Genomic DNA, 15,035 nt, shown 5'->3' with positions numbered 1-15,035 from the left:
CGATCTCAAGCATCTCCTGTATATGCTCTCAAGCATCACCCGTATATTCCTCGCACTCAAGCTACATTAGTGCGTTCCTGCACTATCAACTCAGCTCTACCATTGGACCAGTCCCATCTGGCACAACCCGGCACGTTCAGTCATCTGCTTCTGTTTCCCATCAGCTACCCAGTGCATCAGTGTTGGTAAGGACATATCATCTCCAAGTACTTCAAAACTGTGCTTAATTATACCACACCTAGAGACTGTCTATATGCACTCCTGGGAACTGTGACTTATACGCTGTTCATATTATTGCTAACTGACGACATATGCTTGTGAGCTGAGTTTCAATAAAACCTTTGAACTTTCCTTTGTTGTCGTGGTCACGCTTTTGGGCTTTGGTGCTGCAGGTCCATACGTATGTCTAGGAGTCCTATCTCACCACCCAAGTTCACATACACCTCAGCCCCTACAACTGAGGCTTCCCACAGTCGACACCAGCCCTCAGTAGTGACAGTAATACTTTTGGTATGCTCAAGTATACGAATCTTGAGCTGTCTTGTAGTTTTCCCTATATACCATATACCACAGGTGCATTCTAACATGTACATAACTGTCAGACGTCCTCAGTCCTCAGAAGTATTACCAATAAACTAAAGGATCATAGCATTCCAAGACATTTTCTTAAATGTAATGGTGGTTCTTTAAATAATTTTACCTTTAAGGCTATTGAATATGTGAAGTTAGATGAAAGGGGAGGAGACATCTCCAAACAGCTTAGCAAAAGAGAGATGTATTGGATACATACGCTAAATACTATCAGTTCTGAGGGGCTGAATGAAAATTATGATATTACACCATTTTTACATTGAAATTGGCTGTCTAGCGCAGGGGGTTTGACACATTGTAGTTGGGTCATTGGCTCCTTTGTGTCAGATTGTACCTGTGTTGAGATGGTTAATTGATATGATATCCTCTTTATGTGTCTGTTTTTAAAGAGTTTTGTTTTTTACGATGCTGTCAATTAAAGACGCACTGATATAGTGTTTAGATGGAAATACCTCTTACGGCAAGGACCTCTTGATTTAGCATATAAGCATTTATTGTTATTATTATTATTATGAATATAGATGCTGTTTGGTGCGTGATATAAAAAAATATTTTTTTACCCCAATTAAAGATATATGGATAGAATGTAGAATTTATAGCTGCGTTTCTTTGAAGTATGAATAATGGAGTAGACTGCCCAAGTGTTTACTATTATTGATAATAACTAATGAGACCATTTATTATAGTTTTCTATACCACAATCTCCATGCATTTTTAATATTTATTTTATAGAGATGAGTGGGTTCGGTTCTCCGAAATCCGAACCCCCCCGAATTTCACCTATTTTACACAGTTCAGAGGCAGCCTCGGATCTTCCCGCCTTGCTCAGTTTACCCGAAAGCGCCCGAACGTCATCATCCCACTGTCGGATTCTCGCGAGATTTATATTCTATATAAAGAGCTGCACGTCGCCGCCATTTTTACTGGTGCATTGGAGATTGAACGGAGAGGACGTGGCTGCGTTCTCTCCCTGAAAAGCTCTGTAATCTTTGCTCAGTGTGCTGCAAATATCTGTGCTCAGTGTGCTGCAAATATCTGTGCTCAGTGTGCTGCAAATATCTGTGCTCTGTGTGCTGAAAATATCTACGTTCTCTGCCTGAAAACGCTCCATATCTGTGCTCAGTGTCTGCAAATATCTGTGCTCAGTGTGCTGCATTGTGGGGACTGGGGACCACCAGTATACAATTATAGTATTACAGTACAGTAGGCCATTGCTGTATCTTGCAGCTCTGTGTCAAGTATACTATCCATATCTGTGCTGCATTATTGTGAGCAGTATATAGTAGGACAGTGCAGCATTTTGGTGACCAGCAGTATGCATATAGTACAGTACAGTAGGCCATTGCTGAATCTTGCAGCTCTGTGTCAAGTATACTATATCTGTGCTGCATTATTGTGAGCAGTATATAGTAGGACAGTGCAGCATTTTGGTGACCAGCAGTAACATATAGTACAGTACAGTAGGCCATTGCTGTATCTTGCAGCTCTGTGTCCAGTATACTATCCATATCTGTGCTGCATTATTGTGAGCAGTATATAGTAGGACAGTGCAGCATTTTGGTGACCTGCAGTATACATATAGTACAGTACAGTAGGCCATTGCTGTATCTTGCAGCTCTGTGTCACTTCTAGTATCCTGATCAGTGCTCAATATCTGCTTCATTGTTGTGACCAGTATGTATACTGTACTGAGCGACGTGTGTTATATACCTGGTGATTTTATACATCCTGTAATCTGTACTGAGTGATGTGTGGGATACACCTGGGGATTATACACCCTGTATACTGTACTGTGCAATGTTTGTGATACACCTGGTGATTATACACCCTGTATACTGTACTGAGTGATGTGTGAGATACACCTTGGGATTATACACCCTATATACTGTACTGTGTGATGTGTGTGATATACCTGGTAATTAATTATACACCCTGTATACTGTACTGTGCGATGTGTGTTATACACCTGGTGATTATACATCCTGTAATCTGTATTTAGCAATGTGTGAGATATACCTGGGAATTATACACCCTATATACTGTACTGTGTGATGTGTGAGATACACCTGGGGATTATACACCCTATATACTGTACTGAGCGATGTGTGAGACACACCTGGGGATTATACACCCTATATTATTATTATTATTATTATTATTATTATCCTTTATTTATATGGCACCACAAGGGTTCCGCAGCACCCAATTACAGAGTATATAAATAGTCAAACAGGAAAACAGCAACTTACAGTTGATGACAGTATATGACAAGTACAGGGTAAATAAACATAGTTACATCAGCAGATGACACTGGAATAAGTATCAGGTAGCAGAAGACTGCTGGATGTGGTACAGTTGAAGATTATTAAAGTAAGACAAAGGATAATGGAAGAGAGTCCTGCTCGTGAGAGCTTACAATCTAAAGGGTAGGGGTAGACAGACATGGGTGACACAGATGGGGTACATAGAGAACGTGGAACAGAGGGTTAGGATGAGATTTGGCTGGGTTTGGTGAAGAAGTGGACCCCCAGAAGGCACAATTCAGTACTTAACATTGCAACATTTTACTGGGCTATGCAGGAGAAAATTAAAAATAGGGGGGGGGAAGAATCGATAACTTCTACCGCTTTCAAAAAGGTCAATGGAAGCTGAAATAATGGACAACTACCTCATGGAAGCCAGATACAGTATACCAAACAGTTAGGAATGAGTGCTTATGAAATACAGTAACATTTTGTCATAATATTTCAGAAACTGCATGGCTGGTCTCTTGCACTCTTTTGCTCTAATACACCACCTACTTTAGGATTTATATTCAAAAACATTATGTCTCCATAATCCCAAAAACGTCAGTCTTCTTGAAAAGTGGTTGGTTCCTTTGTAAGGGAAAGAGAACAAACGTTCTCAAACAACGGTTTCTCAATTTCTTTTTCCTCTGGGAAGGGATTGTGGATTCGCAGGAATATCTGAGCATTTCTGTAATCAGAAAGCAGTGACTTTCTGCAAATGTTTACATTAGATTATGTTTGGCAAAAAAAAAAAGTACAGAATCCCATTTAGGATGTCTTCACCAAATCATAGACATAAATATGGAAATCGTCATCAAACTTAATGAAACACACAGATGTTTTAGCTTCAACTTGATGAATAACCATACCAGTCCTTTTTGAGCCATCTTCTTTGGAATATTCCACTTGCTTGCCCACCAGGCTATCCACAGCCTCCCCTGGTTTTCTTTCAGCTGGAGGGGAATCATTTGAGTCTGGCATGATCCGAAGATCTCCTTTTTTATAGTCATCTAAAAGTTGATACATATATAAGACTGGGTCCTTTTCATAGGTTATATAATAATAAAACCATGTGTTCATAATAGGTGCTCGTGCTAATACCATCCCTCGCCACTCATCCTTGGAACCATCCTCTGCTTCAAACATATGCTCCACTGCTTTACCAATCATTGGGGTTTATTTACTAATATTCGTGTTTTGTCCGTTTTGAAGGGTGTTTGAACTCAAATGGTATCGTGTGCATTTTACTGCAACTTTTTGAATCCTGATACGGTCATTCACTAAGCTGCCGAGTTTTGCACAATCATTTTTTCCGATGTTGATGTGATTCGTAATATCAGGCAGTGTTTTACGGGAGTGATGAGTAAAACACTGTCTGAAAAAACACAAGGAAACCCCTGCCGTATCTGTGAGATCCGTGCAGGGCTTCATTGTGTACCTTAAAAAGTTAATTAAAGTCTTTAAAATTCTGGAAAAAATTGCGTGGGGTCCCCCCTCCTAATCATAACCAGCCTAGGGCTCTTTGAGCCGATCGTGGTTGAAAAAATATGGGGGAAAAAATGACAGGGGTTCCCCCATATTTAATCAACCAGCACCGGGCTCTGCGCCTGGTTCCAAAAATACGGGGGACAAAACGTAGGGGTCCCCCGTATTTCTGAAACCAGCACCGGGCTCCACTAGCTGGGGAGATAATGCCACAGCCGGGGGACACTTTGATATCGGTCCCTGCGGCCGTGCCATTAAAACCCCAACTAGTCACCCCTGGCCGGGGAACCCTGGAGGAGTGGGGACCCCTTCATTCAAGGGGTCCCCCCCCTCCAGCCACCCAAGGGCCAGGGGTGAAGCCCGAGGCTGTCACCCCCCTCCAAGGGCGGCGGATGGGGGGCTGATAGCCTTTTTAAAAAAATGTGAATATTGTTTTTAGTAGCAGTACTACAAGTCCCAGCAAGCCTCCCCCGCAAGCTGGTACTTGGAGAACCACAAGTACCAGCATGCGGTGGAAAACCGGGCCCGCTGGCACCTGTAGTACTACTACTAAAAAAATACCCCAATAAAAACAGGAGACACACACCTTGAAAGTATAAGTTTATTACATACATGCACACCTCCACACATACATGCTTACCTATGTTCACACGAGGGTCGGTCCTCTTCTCCATGAAGAATCCATGGGGTACCTGTGGAAAAAATTATACTCACATAATCCAGTGTAGATCGGTCCTCTTCTGTTCTCTGTATAATCCACGTACTTGTCAAAAAAATAAAACGCAAACCCGACCACGCACTGAAAGGGGCCCCATGTTTTCACATGGGACCCCTTTCCCCGACTGCCAGGACCCCCCCCTGACTCCTGTCTAAGAGGGTTCCTTCAGCCAATCAGGGAGCGCCACGTCGTGGCACCCTCCTGATTGGCTGTGTGCTCCTGTAGTGTCTGTCAGGCAGCACACAGCAGTGATACAATGTAGCGCCTATGCGCTCCATTGTAACCAATGGTGGGAACTTTGTGGTCAACGGTTGACCGAAAGTAACCTCACCGCTGACAACAAAGTTCCCACCATTGGTTACAATGGAGCGCATAGGCGCTACATTGTATCACTGCCGTGTGCTGCCTGACAGACACTACAGGAGCACACAGCCAATCAGGAGGGTGCCACGACGTGGCGCTCCCTGATTGGCTGAAGGAACCCTCTTAGACAGGAGTCAGAGGGGGGTCCTGGCAGTCGGGGAAAGGGGTCCCATGTGAAAACATGGGGCCCCTTTCAGTGCGTGGTCGGGTTTGCATTTTTTTTTTTTTTGACAAGTACGTGGATTATACAGAGAACAGAAGAGGACCGATCTACACTGGATTATGTGAGTATAATTTTTTTCACAGGTACCCCATGGATTCTACATGGAGAAGAGGACCGACCCTCGTGTGAACATAGGTAAGTATGAATGTTTGGAGGTGTGCATGTATGTAATAAACTTATACTTTCAAGGTGTGTGTCTCCTGTTTTTATTGGGGTATTTTTTTAGTAGTAGTACTACAGGTGCCAGCAGGCCCGGTTTTCCACCGCATGCTGGTACTTGTGGTTCTCCAAGTACCAGCTTGCGGGGGAGGCTTGCTGAGACTTGTAGTACTGCTACTAAAAACAATATTCACATTTTTTTAAAAAGGCTATCAGACCCCCATCCGCCGCCCTTTGATGGGAGGGAAAGCCTCGCTCTTCACCCCTGGCCCTTGGGTGGCTGGAGGGGGACCCCTTGATTGAAGGGGTCCCCACTCCTCCAGGGTACCCCGGCCAGGGGTGACTAGTTGGGGTTTTAATGGCACGGCCGCAGGGACCGATATCAAAGTGTCCCCCGGCTGTGGCATTATCTCCCCAGCTAGTGGAGCCCGGTGCTGGTTTCAGAAATACGGGGGACCCCTACGCTTTTTGTCCCCCGTATTTTTGGAACCAGGACCAGGCACAGAGCCCGGTGCTGGTTGATTAAATATGGGGGAACCCCTGTCATTTTTTCCCCCATATTTTTTCAACCACGATCGGCTCAAAGAGCCCGAGGCTGGTTATGATTAGGAGGGGGGACCCCACGCAATTTTTTTTTCTGATTTTAAACTAAACAGACCCTTTCCCATAGATAACCATGCACAGATCTCACTGATCCGTGCATGGTTATCCAAACTCGACTGGAAAAAGCAGGTCTATTTTTTTGCTGCTTTTTTTAACGATTCGAAAAAAAACAGACCCGCACTTGAGCACTCAGAAACTAACACCCAAATACGAATGAATAGTGAATGGCCGTATTCTATGAAATAACAGCCGCGTTTGACCGATGGTCTATTCATTCGTATTTCGGGACGTTGTCATTCAAACCATTACGAATAGACCAGACACTGCCGAGATTGGTGTTTAGTAAATTCCCGGATTGGGACTTAGGAAAAAAAAAACACAAATCGACCAAACTCGGATTTTTAGTAAATACTGGCCATTGTGTCAGACAAATGGGCATCGCTGATTCGGGATGAGGCAACTCTGTCTGGTAGAACTTCAAGAGCAGACACCCTTTCATCCTTGTGAAGCTCAAGTCCACAGACACAATCAAATCTATCATACTTTATAAGATAGAGGGAGGGATTCACTGGTACTTGATCCAGAACTGTTCCTTTCCACTGGGTTATTAGCCCACTGCCCTCTTTCCACCCATGCTGTATTCTACAGCCTACAATATTTTGCCTTGGCTGGGAGATTGGTTTACTTGGTCCCATATTGTTTCGATGTTTCTTATGAGATGTTCTTTTCTTCATCATACTTGCAGAAACACCTGCATGTGCTGCATCAGCTCTTGATCGCTGAGTGGCCGCCTTTCCAAAGGGAGTCTTCATTCGTCTGTGTATAAAAGGGCAGCAGGGCTGCTGAACTAGGGTCAAAAGTGTAGTCACTCCAAGTTTGTTGTAGTCCTTCCAGTCTACATGAAAAAGAACCCATTCCTTTCCACCTTTCAGAAAAACTCTGACCCTCAATTGCTCTGATCAGAAGTCACTTATCTGGGGCAGATAGGATGTGTTTCCCTCCACTCCCCCTGCAGGTGATGGCTGCGGCACAGTGCTCCCCTGCTCCAGTTGCCCCAATCCTCCTCCTCTATCCTTTGTCAGACTCCGTCACTACCACTGTGTGCTGCTATGGAAGAGCAGCTCCCGCCTCACTCTCCCTGAACTTCCAAGCACTCCGCTCAGACACTCCAGCGCTTGTTCCCTTCCCTCACCCCCTCCCTCTCCACACACTGCTAGATTTGGAGCTGTCTGCTACTATACGGCCGCCTGTCACTCTGCTGCAAGGACCAGGCCTCGCCTTCCTGCCAAATACTGATCCCTCCAGAGCTGCATACTGTATACTGTACTGTGCGACGTGTGTTATACACCTGGTGATTATACATCCTGTAATCTGTACTGAGCAATGTGTGAGATACACCTGGTAATATCTGTGCTCAGTGTGCTGCATTGTGGGGACCACCAGTACATAATTATAGTAGTACAGTACAGTAGGCCATTGCTATATTTTGCAGCTCTGTGTCACTGCAAGTATCCATTCCATATCTGTGCTGCATTGTTGTGAGCAGTATATAGTAGGACAGTGCAGAATTTTGGTGACCAGCAGTATACATATAGTACAGTAGCAGTACAGTAGGCCATTGCTGTATCTTGCAGCTCTGTGTCACTTCTAGTATCCTGATCAGTGCTTAATATCTGTGCTCAGTGTCAGTGCTGCATTGTGGTGACCAGTATACTACAGTACAATAGTCCAGTGCTGTTCTCGCTGCTCAGTGTCAGATCTCTGTAGTATCATCAGTGATCAGTATAATCAGTTCTCAGTATAATCAGTGCGCTGTTAGACGTGCGCCCGTTTTCCGCCATTAGTGCAGTGGGATTTAGACAATTGATGAAGTTATTGTGTCCACGGTACAAAATCCCATCTAGATTCCACTTCACTAGACAGGCGATAGCGAGATTTTACCAATTAATATCAGTGATTTATAATTATTAATTACAGTGATCTTGCCAAATACTTCCAGTGATTTTGTCATTTTCTTCCAGTGATTTGGACCAATAATACCATTGATTAGAACGAATAATTCCAGTGATTTTGTCATTTTCTTCCAGTGATTTGGACCAATAATACCATTGATTAGAACAAATAATTCCTGTGATATTGAGGTGTTTGTTTCGCTTAGCTTAGCCATCCAGCGACCACAGTGCACCTCTTTTTCTCTTTTCTTTGCATCATGTGCTGTTTGGGGCCAATTTTTATAAGTGCCATCCTGTCTGACACTGCAGTGCCACTCCTAGATGGGCCAGGTGTTTGTGCCGCCCTCTTGGGTCGCTTAGCTTAGTCATCCAGCAACCTTGGTGCAAATTTTTCAACTAAAAATAGTATTGTGAGGTGCGAGGTGTTCAGAATAAACTGGAAATTAGTGGAAATTGTGGTTACTGAGGTTAATAATACTATAGGATCAAAATTACCCCCAAATTCTATGATTTTAGCTGTTTTTGAAAAAAAACACCTAAATCCAAAACACACCCGAATCCGACAAAAAAATTTCAGGGAGGTTTTGCCAAAACGCATCTGAATCCAAAACACGGCAACGGAACCAAATCCAAAACCAAAAGACAAAACCCAAAAAAATTCCGGTGCACATCTCTAATATTTTATTGATTTATGAATTGTTGTTGAACTGTGCAATATATTGTGTTGTTATCCGTGCAAAATTATGCTAATGTATAATCAGGTTTATTAATACCGCATCAGTATAAATCTAATGCACACGGAGGTTAGCCACACACCCTGACAAAGTCCTATGATGAAATGCGTTTGGCGTGGCTAACAGGATCTGTGACATGCTGACTGGAGTTTGGCGGGCATCCCTGGCTGGTTTCCAGTCCATGCTGCAGTGAGAAACTTCCCGTGGCATTGGTTATCCAACAGCGAGGTTGGTTGTGGTGTCTGGCAATCCGGAGGTCAGACACTTCTTTATAACTAACCGCGTTACCTGATACTGAAATATATGTGATGGTAAAAATTGTGTACACAGGTGCGCTATCAACAGCTGCTGGTATTGGGGTGGTCAAATTCCCCTGGAAGTTAATGTAAAAAATAGAAATATATATATATACCAGCGCTGGCTGTTTGTGCTAAATAAACACAATTAGGCTTGTATTCATACACAATTATTTAATAAACATTAAAATAACCACTAAAATAAAACAGGCAAATCCCATATAATTATATGCTATTATTATTAAAAGCCACTGTTTAGCAATCACTTCCACTGAAATTGTGAATATAACCCACAACTGGGTATGAATGGATGGACCCTGTGAAGTTTTTACCAGTAGTTGATGGGAATATGCAGTACCTTGTTCTCATCAGCTGGAATGTCCTTATAAATGCTGAGAGTGTTCAACTTCTGGAACTCTGAGGTCTTATGGAGATAACACTCTCCTGGAAAGTCAGCTGGGATGTCCTTTAGTGCTGATACTATTCCAAGGTTGTAATTAACCCCACATTTGGTTGGAAGAATGGAGGTCGTACTCTCCTGATGAATCGGCTAAGATAGCCTGTTGATGCTGATACAGGTTGAGTATCCCATATCCAAATATTCAGAAATACGGAATATTCCGAAATACAGACTTTTTTGAGTGAGAGTGAGATAGTGAAACCATTTGTTTTTTGATGGCTCAATGTACACAAACTTTGTTTAATACACAAAGTTATTAAAAATATTGTATTAAATGACCCTCAGGCTGTGTGTATAAGGTGTATATGAAACATAAATGAATTGTGTGAATGTAGACACACTTTGTTTAATGCACTAAGTTATAAAAAATATTGGCTAAAATTACCTTCAGGCTGTGTGTATAAGCTGTATATGTAACATAAATGCATTCTGTGCTTAGATTTAGGTCCCATCACCATGATATCTCATTATGGTTTGCAATAATTCCAAAATACGGAAAAATCCGATATCCAAAATACCTCTGGTCCCAAGCATTTTGGATAAGGGATACTCAACCTGTACCAGTGTCCAATTACTGCAGAATTGGTAGGGGTGATTCTCCCATGTATCCTGGTTCACAAGGTGACTTCGAGGGAAGAATTGCTGACTGCTGTGGCGGTGTGACGTGCAAACTCAACGCGTTTCGCTGGTAGGTAATGTGTGTCCAGCTTCCTCAGGAGTACTCCTGAGGAAGCTGGAAACACATTACCTACCAGCGAAACGCGTTGAGTTTGCACGTCATACCGCCACAGCAGTCAGCAATTCTTCCCTCTAAGTCACCTTGTGAACCAGGATACATGGGAGAATCACCCCTACCAATTCTGCAGTAATTGGACACTGGTATCAGCATCAACAGGCTATCTTAGCCGATTCATCAGGAGAGTACGACCTCCCTTCTTCCACCCAAATGTGTGGTTAATTACAACCTTGGAATAGTATCAGCACTAAAGGACATCCCAGCTGACTTTCCAGGAGATTGCTATCTCCATAAGACCTCAGAGCTCCAGAAGTTGAACACTCTCAGCATTTATAAGGACATTCCAGCTGATGAGAACAAGGGACTGCATATTCCCATCAACTACTGGTAAAAACTTCACAGGGTCCATCCATTCATACCCAATTGTGGGTTATATTCACAATTTCAGTGGAAGTGATTGCTAAACAGTGGCTTTTAATAATAATAGCATATAATTATATGGGATTTGCCTGTTTATTTTAGTGGTTATTTTAATGTTTATAAAATAATTGTGTATGAATACCAGCCTAATTGTGTTTATTTAGCACAAACAGCCAGCGCTGGTAAATATATATATTTTTCTATGAAATATATGTGAGTTGTTACTTACTAGTAAAAAATTTTTAAACAAATCTACTCACCTGTGCGCCCTCCATTTCTTATATATATATATATATATATATATATATACTGCTCAAAAAAATAAAGGGAACACTTAAACAACACAATGTAACTCCAAGTCAATCACACTTCTGTGAAATCAAACTGTCCACTTAGGAAGCAACACTGATTGACAATCAATTTCACATGCTGTTGTGCAAATGGAATAGACAACAGGTGGGAATTATAGGCAATTAGCAAGACACCCCCAATAAAGGAGTTGTTCTGCAGGTGGTGACCACAGACCACTTCTCAGCTCCTATGCTTTCTGGTGATGTTTTGGTCACTTTTGAAAGCTGGCGGTGCTTTCACTCTAGTGGTAGCATGAGACGGAGTCTACAACCAACACAAGTGGCTCAGGTAGTGCAGCTCATCCAGGATGGCACATCAATGCGAGCTGTGGCAAGAAGGTTTGCTGTGTCTGTCAGCATAGTGTCCAGAGCATGGAGGCACTACTAGGAGACAGGCCAGTACCTCAGGAGACGTGGAGGAGGCCGTAGGAGGGCAACAACCCAGCAGCAGGACCGCTACCTCCGCCTTTGTGCAAGGAGGAACAGGAGGAGCACTGCCAGAGCCCTGCAAAATGACCTCCAGCAAGCCACAAATGTGCTACTGTCTACTAAAACGATCAGAAACAGACTACATGAGGGTGGTATGAGGGCCCAATGTCCACAGGTGCGGGTTGTGCTTACAGCCCAACGCCGTGCAGGACGTTTGGTATTTGCCAGAGAACACCAAGATTGGCAAATTCGCCAGTGGCACCCTGTGCTCTTCACAGAGGAAAGCAGGTTCTCACTGAGCACATGTGACAGACGTGACAGAGTCTGGAGATGCCAAGGAGAATGTTCTGCTGCCTGCAACATCCTCCAGCATGACTGGTTTGGCAGTGGGTCAGTAATGGTGTGGGGTGGCATTTCTTTGGGGGGCCGCACAGCCCTCCATGTGCTCGCCAGAGGTAGCCTGACTTCCATTAGGTACCGAGATGAGATCCACAGACCCCTTGAGACCATATGCTGGTGCGGTTGTCCCTGGGTTCCTCCTAATGCAAGACAATGCTAGACCTCATGTGGCTGGAGTGTGTCAGCAGTTCCTGCAAGACAAAGGTATTGATGATATGGACTGGCCCGCCCGTTCCCCAGACCTGAATCCAATTGAGCACATCTGGGACATCATGTCTCGCTCCATCCACCAACGCCACCTTGCACCACAGACTGTCCAGGAGTTGGCAGATGCTTTAGTCCAGGTCTGGGAGGAGATCCCTCAGGAGACCATCCGCCACCTCATCAGGAGTATGCCCAGGCATTGTAGGGAGGTCATACAGGCACGTGGAGGCCACACACACTACTGAGCCTCATTTTGACTTGTTTTAAGGACATTACATCAAAGTTTGATCAGCCTGTAGTGTGTTTTTCCACTTTAATTTTGAGTGTGACTCCAAATCCAGACCTTCATGGGTTAATAAATTTGCTTTCCATTGATAATTTTTGTGTGATTATGTTGTCAGCACATTCAACTATGTAAAGAACAAAGTATTTAATAAGAATATTTCATTCATTCAGATCTAGGATGTGTTATTTTAGTGTTCCCTTTATTTTTTTGAGCAGTGTATATATATATATATATATATATATACAAACAAAAAGTTCACATTATGTGATACAGTTGCCAGGTTTTAATTTTTATGATTTTGTGTTAGTGTAGGACCTGCATGAAGGTGGGGTACCTTGGCGAGCGGTATGCAGGCTTACGTGCATTGGCCAATTCACTAACTAAACCCCCATCATTTATTCATTTATTCATTGATGTTGTGAGGATAAGTGAGCTCATTTTGGTGAGTGCTGAACTTTTTGTTTCTATATTTTTGAGTAGGTGGCCATGGGCTACATGCACCCCACCCTATTAGTGGCGAGTGCGGATACTGCACCCCGCTTCTGGGGTGGCGAGTGCTGTGGTTTTCTATTTGCTGGTATATATATATATACACATATACAATTACAGTGCTATTTTTCAACAGGAACCAGCAGGAACTCAGTTCCTAAACCTCTCATTAAATATGACAATCAGGAGCTGGGTTCCTGAACCTGTCCTTGGCCAAAATTATTTGTTCATAAGATATTTTAAAGTCAATTTTCAGTGCCTTCTTTTCTAAAAACTAGATTTGTATCTACTATCTCTATCTATTTATCTAGATTTTTAATAGCTCCACCCCCAGACCCCTAGTCCCTGAACCTATTTATTCTGTAAAACAGTACTGTACTATATTATAAGGGCACGGTCGTGCCCTTATATTAAGGCTGAATCGAACAAACGGAATTCTCCCATAGGGAACTTCTGAGATGGGGGCATGGTGTTTGAGGGGCTACACCTCAAAACTGATTGGACGTACCGAGCTGAAATTTGGCATGGACGTGTAGAATCGTCACCCGCTGGTGCATGCCAAATTTCAGGGCAAAATAATAAAAAATGAGGAATTGAGAGTAAGCTAAAGTTCCAACTGTCAGTTTTTTTCTGCCACTCCCTCTGTGGCTTTTTGACATGGTTTTCCTATAGAGTGAATGAGGATTTTTTTGGGAAGGCATAACTCAGGATAGAGGACAAATTAAGACTTGGGGTTTGTTTTATTAGATAGAGTATGTCCCAGTGTAGTGCCTTTTGGGGTTGTGGTTTTTCAAAAAGTTATAGTTTTTTTTTAATTAAGTAAAATATGCCCCATTATAAAGATAGGGCTTTTCAATTTGTTGCGCCTGCGCAGTGGCCGCCAGCAGGGGGTGAACATAGATGAGCTTGTCAAGTTGTGCACGAGGAGAGCGCGGGAAGCAGTGTCTCGTGCATGACGGCGGGAGGACGAGAAGGAGGGAGCCTCTACAAGACCCGGAGGAGATCGCGGGACGTGAGCGACGGAGGGAGCCTTACTGGGGGAGGAGAACGACGGAGCAGAAGCCGGGTCCCCTTCAGGAGTGTCAGCGGGAGGAGATAGCCGCAGCTCGGAGGAAGCCGGGCCCACTTAACTCAGCGGGAGCGTCGGCAGGATGTATGCCATCCTTTCTTATTTTTCTTATACTTCTCCCGCCCTGTTGTGTCCGCCCGCCCGGCCGCCCTGCTGTGTCCGCCCGCCCGCCCGGCCGCCCTGCTGTGTCCGTCCCCCGCCTGCCCGCCCGGCCGTGTCCGCCCGGCCTGCTGTGTCCGTCCTCCGATGCTGTGCCCGCCCTGCTGTGCCCGGCCGCCCGCCCGGCCTGCTGTGTCCGCCCGGCCTGCTGTGTCCATCCGGCCTGCCGTGTCCGTCCTCCGCCCTCCCTGCTGTCTACGCCCATCCCCCCCCGCCCTCCCTGCTGTCTACGCCCACCCCCCCCCCCGCCCTCCCTGCTGTCTACGCCCATCCCCCCCGCCCTCCCTGCTGTCTACGCCCATCCCCCCCCGCCCTCCCTGCTGTCTACGCCCATCCCCCCCGCCCTCCCTGCTGTCTACGCCCATCCCCCCCCCGCCCTCACTGCTGTCTACGCCCATCCCCCCCCGCCCTCCCTGCTGTCTACGCCCATCCCCCCCCGCCCTCCCTGCTGTCTACGCCCATCCCCCCCCGCCCTCCCTGCTGTCTACGCCCATCCCCCCCCGCCCTCCCTGCTGTCTACGCCCATCCCCCCCCGCCCTCCCTGCTGTCTACGCCCATCCCCCCCCGCCCTCCCTGCTGTCTACGCCCATCCCCCCCGCCCTCCCTGCTGTCTACGCCCATC

At 44.9% G+C, this 15,035-nt stretch overlaps 1 protein-coding gene across 1 annotated transcript; it reads right to left on the bottom strand.

Moving 5' to 3' along the window:
• Positions 1-3,647: 3,647 nt before the first annotated feature.
• LOC135051210 (spindlin-Z-like) lies at positions 3,648-7,242 on the bottom strand. The gene is made up of 2 exons (XM_063957314.1): positions 6,846-7,242; positions 3,648-4,045 (listed from the first exon to the last, which is right to left on the bottom strand). The coding sequence occupies exons 1-2, from the start codon at positions 7,240-7,242 to the stop codon at positions 3,648-3,650; spliced, it is 795 nt and encodes a 264-aa protein (XP_063813384.1).
• Between the last annotated feature and the right edge of the window lie 7,793 nt (positions 7,243-15,035).

This window comes from Pseudophryne corroboree, chromosome 2 (assembly GCF_028390025.1).
Source record: "Pseudophryne corroboree isolate aPseCor3 chromosome 2, aPseCor3.hap2, whole genome shotgun sequence".
Classification (NCBI taxonomy): Eukaryota; Metazoa; Chordata; class Amphibia; order Anura; family Myobatrachidae; genus Pseudophryne; species Pseudophryne corroboree.
The sequence above is the reverse complement of the archived record's forward strand: the minus strand, read 5'-3'. Positions and strand labels throughout refer to the sequence as shown.